The sequence below is a fragment of the Lutra lutra genome, chromosome 10 (genome assembly GCF_902655055.1).
Source record: "Lutra lutra chromosome 10, mLutLut1.2, whole genome shotgun sequence".
Taxonomy (NCBI): Eukaryota; Metazoa; Chordata; class Mammalia; order Carnivora; family Mustelidae; genus Lutra; species Lutra lutra.
The window spans coordinates 42,515,034-42,529,880 of record NC_062287.1 but is presented as its reverse complement, the minus strand read 5'-3'; the positions used below and the strand labels follow the sequence as shown (position 1 = coordinate 42,529,880).

Here is a 14,847-nt window from a genome sequence, read left to right as displayed (position 1 = left end):
TATTTGCTGAAAACTAAATTTCATCGGACTGTTTCCATGTAAAAATAGTAATGCAGACTGAAAAATCCATCCAATCATTGTATTCTTCTGGTTTACATAATGTTGGATTGCTCCAGGTATTATTTATCTTCGGAAGGAGGAGGATGGGGGGAGGGGAATCTTTCTTTTGCAGTCATCTTAATGGCTAGTTTTTCTTTATTAAAAATTGTCTATTTTAATAACAGAGAATTAATTAATTCTCTGTAAATTAATCTTTTATACCATAAGAATCAAGTTTATTACTGAAATAAAGAATTATTGAAGATCCAACAAGTTTACCATAGTGGTTAAGGATACAGACTACCTTCTAATGCCCTCTCTGCCACTTACTGCTTGTGTGCTCTTGAGTGAATTGTTTGTTTCTTTGTGCTCAGCAATAAGGTAATAATAACAGCTTGCAAATATGATTGTTATGAAAAGTCAATAAATTAATACAGGAAACCCAAGCAGTCAGGGCAGTGTTTGTTACACAAAAAGCTCTCCACAAAGAGCTATTATTAACACCCAATTACTTTTAATTTTACTTAAACATATTTTGCAAGTGCAATGCATCTTAAAGCTATCAGAACCCTCTGAGATGCAGATGCCTCTAAAGCACAAGCCCTGGGACTGTAAGAGGCCTTTGAAGTCATCTGTTGTTTTCATCACTCACACAGAAATCTTTCTTTGTCCAATAACATCCAGGCCTTCTGTTCTCCTTCCGGGCATTTTCAGTTGTGAGCTCCATAGCACCTTACAAAGCAACTGGTTTCATTTAAATTTCAGCTTCACATCTAATAAGCACAGTGATACTGATGAGACAAGTGATGTCTCTGAGGTCAGTGTCTTCACCTGTAAAGTCAAGTTAATATTCTTTATCTACTTCAGAACGGGCTTGAGAGAGAGAAAAATATTTCTCATGCTTTATATTTCACAAAGGAGCATTCCAGAGAGATTTCCAATCTCCAGGAGGGAAAAGCATGGAAAGAAAACACACAGCTTGTCCTCACCATCTTCCTTCCTTCCCTTGGGAATGAGTGACGGGCCTGTCTGGTGAGGTGGAGGAAGAACTGAGCAGGTGTGACTCAGCCTCTTGTTTTTATGGAGCAGTCTGTGCTCTAACAGTTTTCCTAATGTCATTCTGAAAGCCATCTTCTTTTCTTTTTTTTTTTAAGATTTTATTTATTTATTTGACAGAGAGAGATCACAAGTAGACAGAGAGGCAGGCAGAGAGAGAGAGGGAAGCAGGCTCCCTGCCGAGCAGAGAGCCTGATGCGGGACTCGATCCCAGGACCCTGAGATCATGACCTGAGCCGAAGGCAGCAGCTTAACCCACTGAGCCACCCAGGTGCCCCTGAAAGCCATCTTCTAAAGCAGGAAAGTCCTGCTATTGTCCAGCCCTGCCTGTGACTCTAGGTTTGGGGGCCAGTTTTAGGAGGTCCAGTTGTCACAGATCAAAGATGTGGTCTCTAATTAACTGATATACATTAATCTCTATGACTCACTCCCACTGATTTTTAATTTGAGAACAGGGCTATTGTTTAATCAACCTTTAAAACCCTAATGTTAAGAATTCATTACAATTCTTGATCAGACAGTACATATAGTTATTTTAAGAGCCATTTCTCCAGGACAGTATACCCAGATCTTTCTCTCCCTACTGTTTGTAATAAATGGAATAATATAAAATAAAGATAATACATAAAACCACTTATTAACAGTGTAGTTTTCCAACGTTTACTGACAACTTCTCAAACCACTGATACTCCCCACTCTACAACATACACACATTCCCTTCTTGCCTCCAAAATTATGAAGAAAAGAGGGGCTATCAAGTAACTTTTGTATTTTCAAACCTTTAAACATACCTATCTCATTTTTTAAAAAATTTCTGTTCCCTGCTAGAGTTGACTTTTCCTCTTGCTCCCTCCATCTACACTTCAAATGTCACTCATTCCCATATTTAAGGGGTTTTATGCAATTAATTGTCCTCCCTCATTTATTAAATTCTCTATCCAACCTTGATCCTAAAATTAACTGACTAGACCTCTGTGACTGGCCTCTCTATGTAATATATAAATCCTTAATAAAAGAAAAAGGTTGGCAATGTCCAAAATGTCGTAAACAAAGTCAAAATTAAATAACAAGAGGGAAAATATTTGCTACACGTCAATGAACCACTCTCTTTAATTTATAAAGTACTTTTGTACAACCAACAAGGAGAAAAAAAAACAGAAAAAATTGAAAGGCATGAAGTTTGAAGAAAAATAAATATATCACTTATTCATATATGAAAGATATAGAATATCACTCATAATTAAAGAAGTACCAATTAAAATATTATGATGTGAGTTTTCACCTATAAAATTAGCAAGTGCCAAATAATTTGTTAATACCATGTATAGACACAGACATAAAAATATAAGCGTTTTTCACTATATAGCTTTGTTCATCATTAAAATTATTTTCTCATGATCACAAATTATGTTTTTTGGAAAAAGTAACTATTAAAAACCTGTCTCTTGACCTCATATTTCCTTAAAAGTTTTATCACTCCCCATTTCTTACTAGTTTAACCTCACAAAACTATATGACATGGGTTCATTTTCTCACCTCCTTACATCTTAGCTACTTCATTCTTAATTTACTTTAATCTCTCCATTTGTCCATCTGTTGCTAAATGACCTATTAATAAATCTACCTCAAGGGACGCCTGGGTGGCTCAGTTGGTTAAATGTCTGCCTGCCTTCGGCTCAAGTCATGATCTCAGGGTCCTGGCATTGAGTCCCGCATCAGCCTCCTTGCTCAGCGGGGAGTCTGCTGCTCCTTCTGCCTGCCTCTCCTGCTGCTTGTGCTCTCCCTGTCTCTCTTTCTCTGACAAATAAATAAATAAAATCTTTAAAAATCAATCAACCAATCTATCTATCTAACTCAATAAAACTAAAGGTCCTTTGAGTATTATTTTCACTGATCTAGAATTATTTGACACTGGTGGCCCCTCCTGTAAACATTCTCCTCCACAGGTTGGGATGACACAACACTCTGGGTTTTCCTCTTCCATCTCTGGATTTGCCTTTTCCCTATCACCTTTTCATAGTTCATCCTTTTTCCAATCATTACATTTCGAGATCCCTTTCAAAGCCAAGTTCTGAGACTTCTTCCACTTGAATTCTCCATGCTCATGTCTTCCATTCATAAATCTAAACTACTCAAATGATTCACTCATTTTTTATTTACAGACTATATATCTCTTCTGAGCCCCAGACTCACATATTCTTCAGCTTTCTTAGCTATATTTATGTTTGAAAAGGACATCATGCCATTATATCAAAAACTGAACTCATGATCTGTTTTCTACTTCACACTTGATTCTTTTCCAACTCTCTCCATCTTGGTAAAATTATCTCATTCATCTTGTTATAAAACATAAGAATCTTACGAGTCAATCTTGACATCCCCCCCCCTGCTTCTCTATAATACTCAATGTGCCCAACTGTTCCTACTTTTTCCCAACTTCCTGAGTTGTACATAATTTACAAAAAGTTACATATATTTAATGTATACATTTTAATGAGTTGGGCTTATGCATATATCCTGATAGCATCATAACAAAAACATAATAAATATATTTTAATTAGTAATCTACTACTTATTCCATGATCATATCATTTTTGTTATGGATACTGGTTCCTCTGCATCTACCCTATCTTTTCTAATCCATAATGCACCCAATTATCTTTTGAAATAACACACCTAACATATTCTTACCTCCACAAAAAAAAAAAAAAAAAAAAAAAAAAAAAAAAAAAGGTTTCTCCAACGATGGGATAAATATCAAAATACTATAAGGCTGAAAACATTGTCTTCTAGCTTCCTGTCCAAACTTCTTCACACTTGTTCCCCTTACCTTCTTGCTAAGCCTTCATGGTTCATAATCTGAGACAGACATAACTAGACTACTGCTTGTTTATAAACTGAACTTCATGCAACTAGTCTGGTCTTTCTGACTCAAGTGTAGATAAGCAGAAAACAACTCCAGGCCAAATGGAGCATAATTTGGCTAGCTTTATTTGTACTACAAATTCATCACAAAAATTTCAATAATTTTCAAGGCATTTTACTAAGTTTATTTAATTTTCAAAGGATAAACCTAAAACAACAAAAACAATAAAGCAAAATTAAATGGAGCTTATCACAAGTATAAGAACATTTTTATGTTCCTAAGCCTTCTCTCTTTGTGATAATTAGAATGGCCACTTGGATAAGAAACTGGTATAATCTTGTCCACTCATTTAACTTCTAAGTCTCGATTTTTCTCCCCTACAAAAATGGGGTCATTCCTACCAAACTCAAAGGTATCTAAAAGTTGACATATTCAACATTGCTGACAGCACTAAATTAATCTCTCTCTCTCTTGCTCTCTCTCTTCCTCTACTCCTCCCCTCTTATCTCCTCTCATCATTTCCTCTCCCTTCCTTCCCCCTCTCTTTCCTTCTTCCCTTGTCTCCTGACACATAACAGGAACTCAATGAAAATAAGTTTTCATCATGATTAAAAGATACTGAGTGGCCCACTGGAACACAAGTATACTTATTTTAAAAGGAGCTGTAATTTAGAATGAATACTCTGATAATATGCAAGGATAAAGACTAATGTTTACTTCTGAATAATACCTACTGTAATAGCTTTAATAGAACAATTATTTGTAATTCTATCCACAAACATATTTGTTAGAATAAACTCTTGTCCTTTCCACTTTGAAAAATGTTGATGAAGAGTGGCCTCCTGATAAGAAATATAGGTTATAATTCCCAATTTCCTCTTGCAGCCTGGTAACAATCATCATATTGAAGGACAGAGATTCTTAATTCAAATGGATACATAGTTTTAGTTAATTATAGACAAGATATAAAAAGATCTTTAAGTAGCTAATTTGCTAAAAGTTGGCCCTTGTTTCCAAGTTAATATTTAAGTATATAATAATATGCAATAATAATAATAAGTATATAATAATATATAACAATAATATAATATGATGTTTTCTCAGGTCAAAAACTAACATTGTATCCATTCTAGGAAAAAAAAAAACTCCTTTAGAAATGTCATTACTGTGCAGATTATTGATCCCATTCTGCTGTCAGGGCCAGAGTGTTCAGCAAGACTATTTCAGGGACCTGGACAGGACATTTTTATTGGCAATGAGACAACAGATTACCCTGAGTTCAAGTGAGAAGACCCAGTGGCCACGTCTATATCACTCTAACATTCTTCTGATGTGCAGCACAGATGGTGAGATATGTTGATGGATGAGGTTGTCTCAGCAGCACAGTTATCTTCCTAGTCCCGCCACACATTTCAGCTGAATGACCTATTAAACATGGCTGTCCCAAGACAACTGGACAGATTTATAACTATAGCTGTTAAATGGGACCCTCTAGGAAGTTCTGAATATAGATTCCCTTCTCATAACCTTGACTTTAATTTTTTTTCTTTTCTTTCTTTCTTTTTTTTTTTAGAGAGAGAGAGAGCAAGCATGCATGTATGTGTGAGTGGTGGGAAGGAGCAGAGGGAGAGAGAGAATCTTAAGCAGGCTTCACACCCTGTGCATAGCCAGATGGGGGCTCAATCTCATAAACCTGAGATCATTACCTGAAGTGAAATCAAGAGTCAGACACTTAACTAATTGAGCCACCCAGGCATCCGCTGACCTCTAATTTCTAAGAACCATCTTGAGTTGGGTCTGAGTTGGGTAGGGGAAGGAAGGAGCATAAAGGGAGACTGGGGGAATATATGCAATAAAATAATCTCAAATTATTAAGAGCACAACATAAAGAATATAGTCATTGATATTGTAATTGCACTGTATGGTGACAGATGAGAGGTGCACCTAAGGTGAGCTTACATAACCCATAGATATATTGAATCACAAATGTGTACACCTGAAACTAATGTAACATTGCGTGTCAGCTACAGGAATTATAGGGTGAATTGTATTTTTAGAAGAGAGCATTAAAATGAAAATGCTAATTTAAATTTGAATTATCTAGGATAATTTCTTTATATACTCAGGTTTTTTGAAGAACTGGGAGTTTGCTATCAGACAACTTCTCCACTGTTTCTATTTACAGGAAATAGGCTAGTAGAGAAAAGCACTTAATTATGGTCCTTGGTAATCAGGTTCTTGTGTGACTTTAACCATGTTACCTAAACTTTGGGGGTATCAGTTTCCTCACTTGTAAAATGGGAGTGAATAGATGTGCTAAATTCTCTTTTAACTACTACATTTTACATTTCTGCTCACTGCCCTAGATCTCCATTCTTATGAATAGGAATACTTTTAATTTCCTGAAAAATAACAGAACACAGCACTAAATGTTCAGTTTCTAGAATTACACATACTTATATTTAATTTTTTCTTCAATACCTCCATCCATATAGCTTCTATTACTTAATATAAATTGAGTCTTAGAGTCCTTGCCTATAAAATGGAGATAATAGTACTCAACATGAAGTTGTTCTTAGATTTACTTATTTTTTTTTTCATAGCACTTACTACCTTCTATCTAACTTGCCACCTGTAAGGTCCATAAGGGTAGTTAAGTATTGTCTTGTTTTATTCACATATACATCCCAAGCCTCTTAACATATAGTAGCCAGTCAGTATCTATCAAATGAATATATAAAACAATGAATGTACAGTTTAGTGTAGTAATTGGCAGAAAACATTTGATAAATGACCCCATAAATTATCTTGATAAATAGTCTCATTAATACCTAGAGTGTCATTTCACCATGAAGAAGTAGAAATGGAAGAAGCAGGAATGTTTCAAAAAGATAAAGGGAATGGATGACCATACCATTACCAAATATCTGCAAGAGTACCACACATGACTTTTAAAGACAAAAATATGAGCCAAGGGATGGAAACTACAGGCAGACATTTTTTTCTTTTTTTTCAGAGTAAGAAGAGGGGCACCTGGGTGGCTCAGATGGTTAGGCATCTGCCTTCGGCTCAGGTCATGATCCCATTGTCCTGGGATCAAGCCCTGCATCTGGCTCCCTGCTCAGGCGGGGAGTCTGCTTCTCCCTCTCTCTCCCCATTGTCTCCCCTGCTAGTGATCTCTCTGTCAGATAAATAAATAAAATCTTAAAAAAAAAGGAGTAAGAAGACTTTTCTAACAAAACTCCTCTAAGATGAAATGAACTGAATTACTCTTAGCTGATGAATGAAGGGATTAAGAAATCTAATTAAAGGTTATGAATCTATTATTGCATGAATCAAATAATGTGGAGAGAACTTCTTATAAATAGCATATACAAAATAAATTTTAAAATATATAAAATAATGGCACCTGGCTGGCTCAGTCAGTAGAGTGTGTGACTTATGATCTTGGGATTGTAAGTTTGAGCCCCACATTGGGTGTAGAGATTACTCAAAAAATAAAATCTTAATTTATTTGTGTGTATATATATATATATATATATACACACATATATATATATAACATTATTAAAATTGTGCATGTATGTTATATAGATATGAAATTTTGGCCTTGTGGTGCTGTTGGCAACAAAAATAAAGATGGAATATGGCAAATATCATGAATACCTACTTATTTTCCTTGTGTACATATGACCGAAAAGCACTTACTTCTTGACAAATCATATGGGCCGGAAAATAAACGCTACTGATTTGTCTTATTAACATTGGCAAAGGCAGAAGATAGGAGCTACAAAATCTCATGCCCCAACAGAAAAACAGGACTATTTAAATCCAGCTTCTTTCTTTCCTGTTCTTTTTACCCCGGTGGTAACTGCACTTTGGAATTTAATACTGGAGTGGGAGTGCTTCTGGGTTGTATGAAACTAACTGGTGCATCACTCTTGCCAGCTAGGGATGATTTTAGACAAAATGCATGACATCAGTGAAAAAAGAATCTCACTCAATATCATTTTTATGAAGGATAGTTGGCCTCATACTAAAATAGTCCCATCAATCTACTGCCATCAGGTCAGACAGAAGAGCATTAGGTACATAAAATGGCTGTCATAAAATGTAGCCAAGCAGGAGCCAAGTCTGATCACAGAAGGTCAGTTAGGCATTTAAAAAATAAAGGAAGCATGTTTTCTTTAACGAGCCGTCAAAAGTTAATAACAAGTGAGTTAGCTTTCTGTTTTGGACAGAAATATTGAGAAAGATGCAAGGGTTCTAAAGGTTTTCTCTATTTTTTAAATTGGCTGCCTACTTAAAAGATGTACTATAATAAAAACTTTTTAAAGTTCTAGAATAGTGAACTACATTCACATGGTCAAACTGTGAGGTCCTTTTATGAATTGTGATGGTTAATGTCATGTGACCACTTACTGGGCCATGGGGTGCCCAGATACTTGGCTAAACTTTATTCTGGGTGTGTCTATGAAGGTGTTTCTGGATGACATTAGCATTTGTACCAATATACTAAGTAATGAAGATTGTTCTCCCTAATGTTAGTGGATCTCATCCAATCTACCAAAGACCCGAGAAGAACAAAAATGACTGAGTAAGAAGGAACTCTTCCTGCATGACTGCTTGAGCTGGGATGTTGGTCTTTTCTGGCCTTCAGACTTGAACCCAAACATTGGCTCTTCTTGGATGCCAAGCCTGTTGGTTTTCAGACCAGAACTATACCACTGGGTCTTCTGGTATATCATCTCACCTCACCTCATCTCATATCTCTCTCTTTCTCTCTCTCCCTTTCTCTTTTTCTCACACACACACATACACCATTATATCCGCTTCTCTAGAGAACTCAAATATACTGATTCAACAGCATCAGCAGGGAATGAGCTGTGCTGTACCCATCAAGTGGATTATCCAGATAATTAAAATCAGTCCCAGTAGAAGTCAATGTTTTAGAAACTTGTCCGACAACAGTGTGGATGATCAGGCAATGTAGTAACACTTTTGTAATGTAAATAATGAGCCAATTTTCCAATGTTTTAAAAAAATTAGTCCTAAGGCAATTCCTCACTTTCAAACTCAAAATTCTATGACTCTATGTTATAACACAAGTTTAGGTAGCCTTTCTCAAAATCAATTTCAAAAAGTCTGAAAAAATGCTTATTTCTCAAGGGAATTATGAAATGATCCAAGTATCTAAGAACCCATCTCATTTTCTTATAGTCATTTTGTTTTCAAGACCTACATACTCACCACCTTCATGTGTTGATTACTGTCATCATCATTAATCAGCACATGGCATATCTACTTATTTTCCATGATTATCTCCAGGCTCTGGTGTTTTATGATACTTAAGTTCTACTTCTACCACACAGATGAAGTTTCCAAAGCATCTGTCCTTATGCACCAGAAGATACCCTTTGATTCTGCCAAATTCCTGGCATTACATTCATGTGAATTTTGACATTGTCACTCACCTGCCCAGAAGAAGAAATTCGCCTGCTAGACCCAGGCGCCTCATGGCCATCAGCAGACCTCTCACCGTCATGCCTTCACAGAAGCAGGCCACCACCCGGGCCTTGGGCAAGTGACTCCTGAGCTTCTTCAGCAGTTTATCAAAGCTCTGTTCCCCTGCGTTGCTATAGATTTTGTAAGAGTGAGCGATGCAAATTCCTTCCTTGGCTGACATATCTTTGAAAGCTTCCATCCCACTCTCTCCATAGTTGCCTGTGTGAAAATAGATAAGCAGAGAAGTAGTGAGATGGCAGTTGTGGGTACACTGGGACCAATTAAGAATGCAGAAGCACTGGGAGCATGAAGGTCACTTGGTAGTATTGAACTTGGAGCTGGAAGACCTGTATGAGTTTTTGCTCTTTCATTGACTTGTTCATTTAGGCAATTTACAATGAAACTACATTACACATATATGTCTTGAACTGCAAATTCTGTTTTTAAGGAGAGAAAGAGAAAATAGTATAAAAAGGAGAAGCAATTCAGCTTCCTTTCTGACTTAAAAAGCTCATACTCTAGTGTGAGATGATGGAAGAAATTCATCTGCTATATTTTCATTCTATCTCCCTTCCCTTGGCTCATCTCATCCTACCAGTTCAGATTCCTGTGTTTAAAGGCACAATATATACACTTAATATGGTATAGATGCCATTGTAAAAATAACACATGTGTTATATTTTTATAGACTATTATGCTACTATTTTATTCTATTAGCAATCATAAGAATTTGCGGCTTTATCCCAACTGAAAATTCCATATCCTTGCTTGAGATTACCTGCTTATGCAGGTAAATGCATAAGCTTCAAATGAAACATTTGAAGTTTCACTCTGTACAATCATAGGGAAGTTAGTGATTTGGGGGAGTAATTCCAAAGTTTTCTACAAACCTGGGGAGCCTAAGGACTGATGGTGGTCCTTTAAATTAGTGAGAAGTTGTGATCAATACTGATAATCAACTTGTATGCCAGGAAGTGTACCAAAACCTTTATAGATGTTATCTTATTTAACTCTCACAAGAATATACTGAGGTATGCATTATGAATTCCATTTTGCAGATAAGAAAACAGATGAAGCAGTTGGGTTTACACCTGCCCAAAGTTACATACTCAGAGGTAGAATTCTATACTACATTCTCAGTTCTAAGATTGCAGATTCTGCTTCCTCCACTTGTCCATGGCTGACTTTTGGAAGACTCAAAAGTCCAATTATATCTACATTTCTTTTTCCCATTTAAAGGTCATGATACTTTAATTTTAGATATTTTTAGAGCCTCTTAAGGCTCTATAAATCATACCAGACTCATTTTCCGAGTTTCCAAAAGATTAGGTGGGTAGGGGGGAATGATTTAAAGAATACAGGAGCCTATTACAAGACAAGCATGCTATGGAGCATCTAAGGATGTAACCAGCCTCACAATCAGCAAGACCAAGCAATGGGAATTTCATCAGGAAGACATCTTCAATGAATAAGGGAGTAAAAGGCATTTGGTTGCATCAGTTTCAATATATGACTCTAATAGAGGTCATTTATAAATCACTATACCTGTATAACATTTTGATTTTTGAAGTCACTTCATATAGATTAGCTCATGCTCCTTACACCAACTCTGTGATAGAGGTGATATAATCTTCCATGCACAACTGATAAAACTGAAGTTCCCATTTAGCAAGTAGGTGGCCGAGTCTTGGTTTGAACATATAACGTCTCACTCCTGACCCTGTGTATGTTCCACCTAGAGCAGGTAATGAGATCCTCTTGCTGGAAATGAGATCCTCAGACTTTGAGCATGGATTTTTATGTGGTTTTATCTTCCAGAACGAACTGTAAAGTGCAAAGCAGAACAGGATGGCTTAAGTTCTAGCCAAAAAACCTGATGGGCCAGCTGCATCTTTCTTTTTTCTTTTTTTCTGGAGAAAAATCCAGAAATAAAATAACAAGAATCCTCTATGATGATGGAAAATGGGCAATGTAGTTATTTTGCAATTAGCAAAGTTTAAAGGACCCCCTCTGAAAAACATACCCAGGGGCCTAAATTACTAGTTTTATACTAATCTGAGTAATGTATTATTCTCTGTTTTATTTTTAGCCAACTCTATTTTCCAACTGACTGTCTTGCACTTAATGCTTTCATTAGTACTGGGGTATTTGCATAAATAATTTGAAATTAGGTACATAGTGATTGTGATGGCAATGATAAAAATTCTCAATTTATTTGCAGTTAAATAAGAAAAAAAAAACAACTGAGGAATTATAATCTTTAGCTTCTCTCCCAACAATTATTTTTGTTTAATCAGTAAGTTAAAAAAAAATAAGCAGTAAGTTATACAGAAGCAGCTTGTAATAGAGAATCTTGTTATTAGAGTGATTTGAGTTCTAATTCTGCTTGGATAGTCTCTCTAAATCTAGCTTTTTCACCTGAAAATCAGAGGTAACACTGCCTAATATATGAGTATTTTGTATATTATATATGTTAAGTATTATATATAGTTTAATTATAATAAATGCTTACGATTATTATAATATATGTTAATATGTTCTATAATTAATTACATATACTATGCAATAGTATATATAACATGTATGAATATTATATATAGTTATAACAGTTACTATAAAATAGTATAGTTATAGTAACTATAATAGTAACTATAATAGTTACTATAAAATAATATATGTTAACTATATGAAATATTTGATAGGTAGCCTGAACCCAATTAATTGTACCTATTGGCACTAAATGTTCTAGATATAGTGAAGCTGCTCTCTCCTAGAGCATGTAAGATAAATAATGGAGCAAAAGGCATTAATACTGAACACTGGATTGAAAAATGAACTTAAACTAGTTGGGGAAATATTATTTTATTATAACAAAGCCCAAGTCATACTCTTTAAATTTAAAAGAGGAAACAGTTTTAATATATGTGTGATGTAAAAATTCTGCAGCATAATTTTGATTTAATAAAAGCCACTATAGGCTGAGAATTAAAAACGGGAGCATGTATTCTAATAAAACTAGGAAGCCTAAATTCAGTGTTGAGATCTTTCAGTAGTTTATATAAAGACTGGAATTACACATTTAAAAATAAAGAATAAACTACTGAAAAGTTCATTAGCTTCTCATAAGAAATGAAATAGATTTCAAGCAATGTACAAGATGAGAAAAAGCTGAGGAAACAAAGATTAATTTTTCCAACAGGGTAACAAAAACAATAAAGGAAGGTACAATGTAAAATATGATACTAGCTGTGGCTTCATTTTAACTAACTGGTAAAAGCAGGAAGGAATCCATCAGACACTCTTTTTTAAATAGCAGAGGGCTGGTGATTCGGAATTGTGAGGAAAAAAATGTAATCAAGGCTTTACTGCAACAATGCAAATGCCAATTATTGATTTTCAGCTTTATGAATCCACACAGGGACAAAACAAAAAACTCATTATGCAATAGAAATAAATCTTATCAACCTTTACCAAAAAATTAAAGGAAAAGATGATAGGTTGAGAGACAGAAGCTGGGAGAGCTGAGGTGTTAAAATCCTTCATGTACAATTTGGAAGTCAAGATACACAGAAAACAAAAGATGAATTATTTGAATCTAAAAAAGTAAGAGACTAATCTAAAACAGAATTATATTTAAGGGATGATACATAAATTAAGAGATGCTTATTTTCCATAAATTAAAAAGAAGGCGTTAAAAAAAAGCATATTGAAATAAGCCAATCAGAGAAAGAAAATTATCATTTGATCTCTCTGATATGAGGAATTTGAGAGGCATTGTGGGGGGTTGTGGGGGGTAGGGAGGGGAAAAAATGAAACAAGATGGGATTGGGAGGGAGACAAACTATAAAATACTCTTAATCTCACAAAACTAACTGAGGGTTGCTGGGGAGTGGGGGTAGGGGGTTAGGGTGTCTGCGTTATGGACATTAGGGAGGGTATGTGTTATGGTGAGTACTGTGAAATGTGTAAGGCTGATGATTCACAGACCTGTACCTCTGGAGTAAATAATACATTATATGTTAATAACAAAAAAAATTAGGGAGGGAGGAGCAAGATGGCAGAGGAGCAGGAGACCTAAATCATCAAGTCCCAGGAGTTCAGCTAGATAGTTATTAAACCATTCTGAACAGCTACTAACTCAACAGGAGAGAGAAGAGAAGAAGAACAACAATTCAAGGAACAGAAAATCAACCACTTTCCGGAAGGTAGGACATGTGGAGTAGTGAATCTGAGGTAACATTTGGGAAGATAGACCATGGGGGGAGGGGCCAGATCCTAGCAAGTGAAAGCAGTGGAGCACAAAATTGGAACTTTTAGAAATCCGCTCCACTGAGGCATGTTGCGCCAAAGGCTAAGCGGGGGTGAAGCCCTCCCGGGGACAGTGTGGTTTCAGGACCCACGGGGTCACAGAAAGACCAGGGGTGTCTGAGTGTGGCAGAGCTGCCAGGTACTGGAGCGGGGAATCTGAATATAGAGAATACAGAGATGGAGCTGAGGAGTGAGCTCTCAGCTCTGGGTTACCTTGTACTGTGCTCCAAGGCACAGTTGGGCCACTGCTCTTGGAGCAGCAACCCCACACGTAACAGATTCAGAGAGAAACCCTCCTACCTCCTTTGGGAGGAGCGGCACAGGAGCATGAAGCAGCAGTCTGCTGGGCTTGGAGACTCTAAATGGGACCAGGCACCAGAGATAGAAATGCTCGGTCACAGGCCGGGTGAGCACAGAGTGTGGCCCAAGACCACAGAGACGGCAGGGACTGACCGTTTTTCTGTAAGGTTGCATTGAGAAATGGGGTCCTGTGTTCACTTTGGCAGCACATATACTAAAATTGGAGAAATGGGGTCCTGAGCTCTCTGCTCTCATTGGGTTGGAGATTGGGAGGCTGCCATTTTCATTCCCATTCTCCAAAGCTGTATGGAAAGTGGTCAGGGAACAAAAGCTATGAGAGCAAACCTGAGCAGATTGCTTAGCCTGGCACCTGGCAAGTGTGTTGTAATTCAGCAAGAACATCCAGCCAAGACCAACTTCAATAATCAATGAGAAGTGTGAAACTTCAGAACTAAGGGAATGCAACACATAAAATTCATAGCTTTATTTCCATGACTCTTAAGTCATTCAAAGTTAAATTTTTTTAATTTTATTTTTTTCTTATTCTATTTTTTGAAATGTTTCCTCTTTCCTATTTTAACATTTTAAAATATTTTATCTTACCAATACCTTTGAAAAAATATTTTAAAATTTTCATTGTTATATTAATATTTTATCCCTTCACTGTGTTTAACCTTACTTTTTGTATACAGACAGGTTTTTTTTTTCTTTAAAATTTTGGGATACAATTTCTTCTAATAGCTTAAAAGATACACTAAACTTAGCACATGGCT

At 36.1% G+C, this 14,847-nt stretch overlaps 1 protein-coding gene across 3 annotated transcripts in view; it reads right to left on the bottom strand.

Annotated features, from left to right (window-relative positions):
* GRM5 (glutamate metabotropic receptor 5) overlaps positions 1–14,847 on the bottom strand; it is a 704,461-nt gene that overhangs the window by 325,493 nt on the left and 364,121 nt on the right. For all 3 annotated transcript variants that reach the window (XM_047692184.1, XM_047692186.1, XM_047692185.1), the window contains one exon: positions 9,436–9,685. In XM_047692184.1, the coding sequence (XP_047548140.1) occupies positions 9,436–9,685 (250 nt within the window). The remainder of the gene's footprint in view (positions 1–9,435; positions 9,686–14,847) is intronic.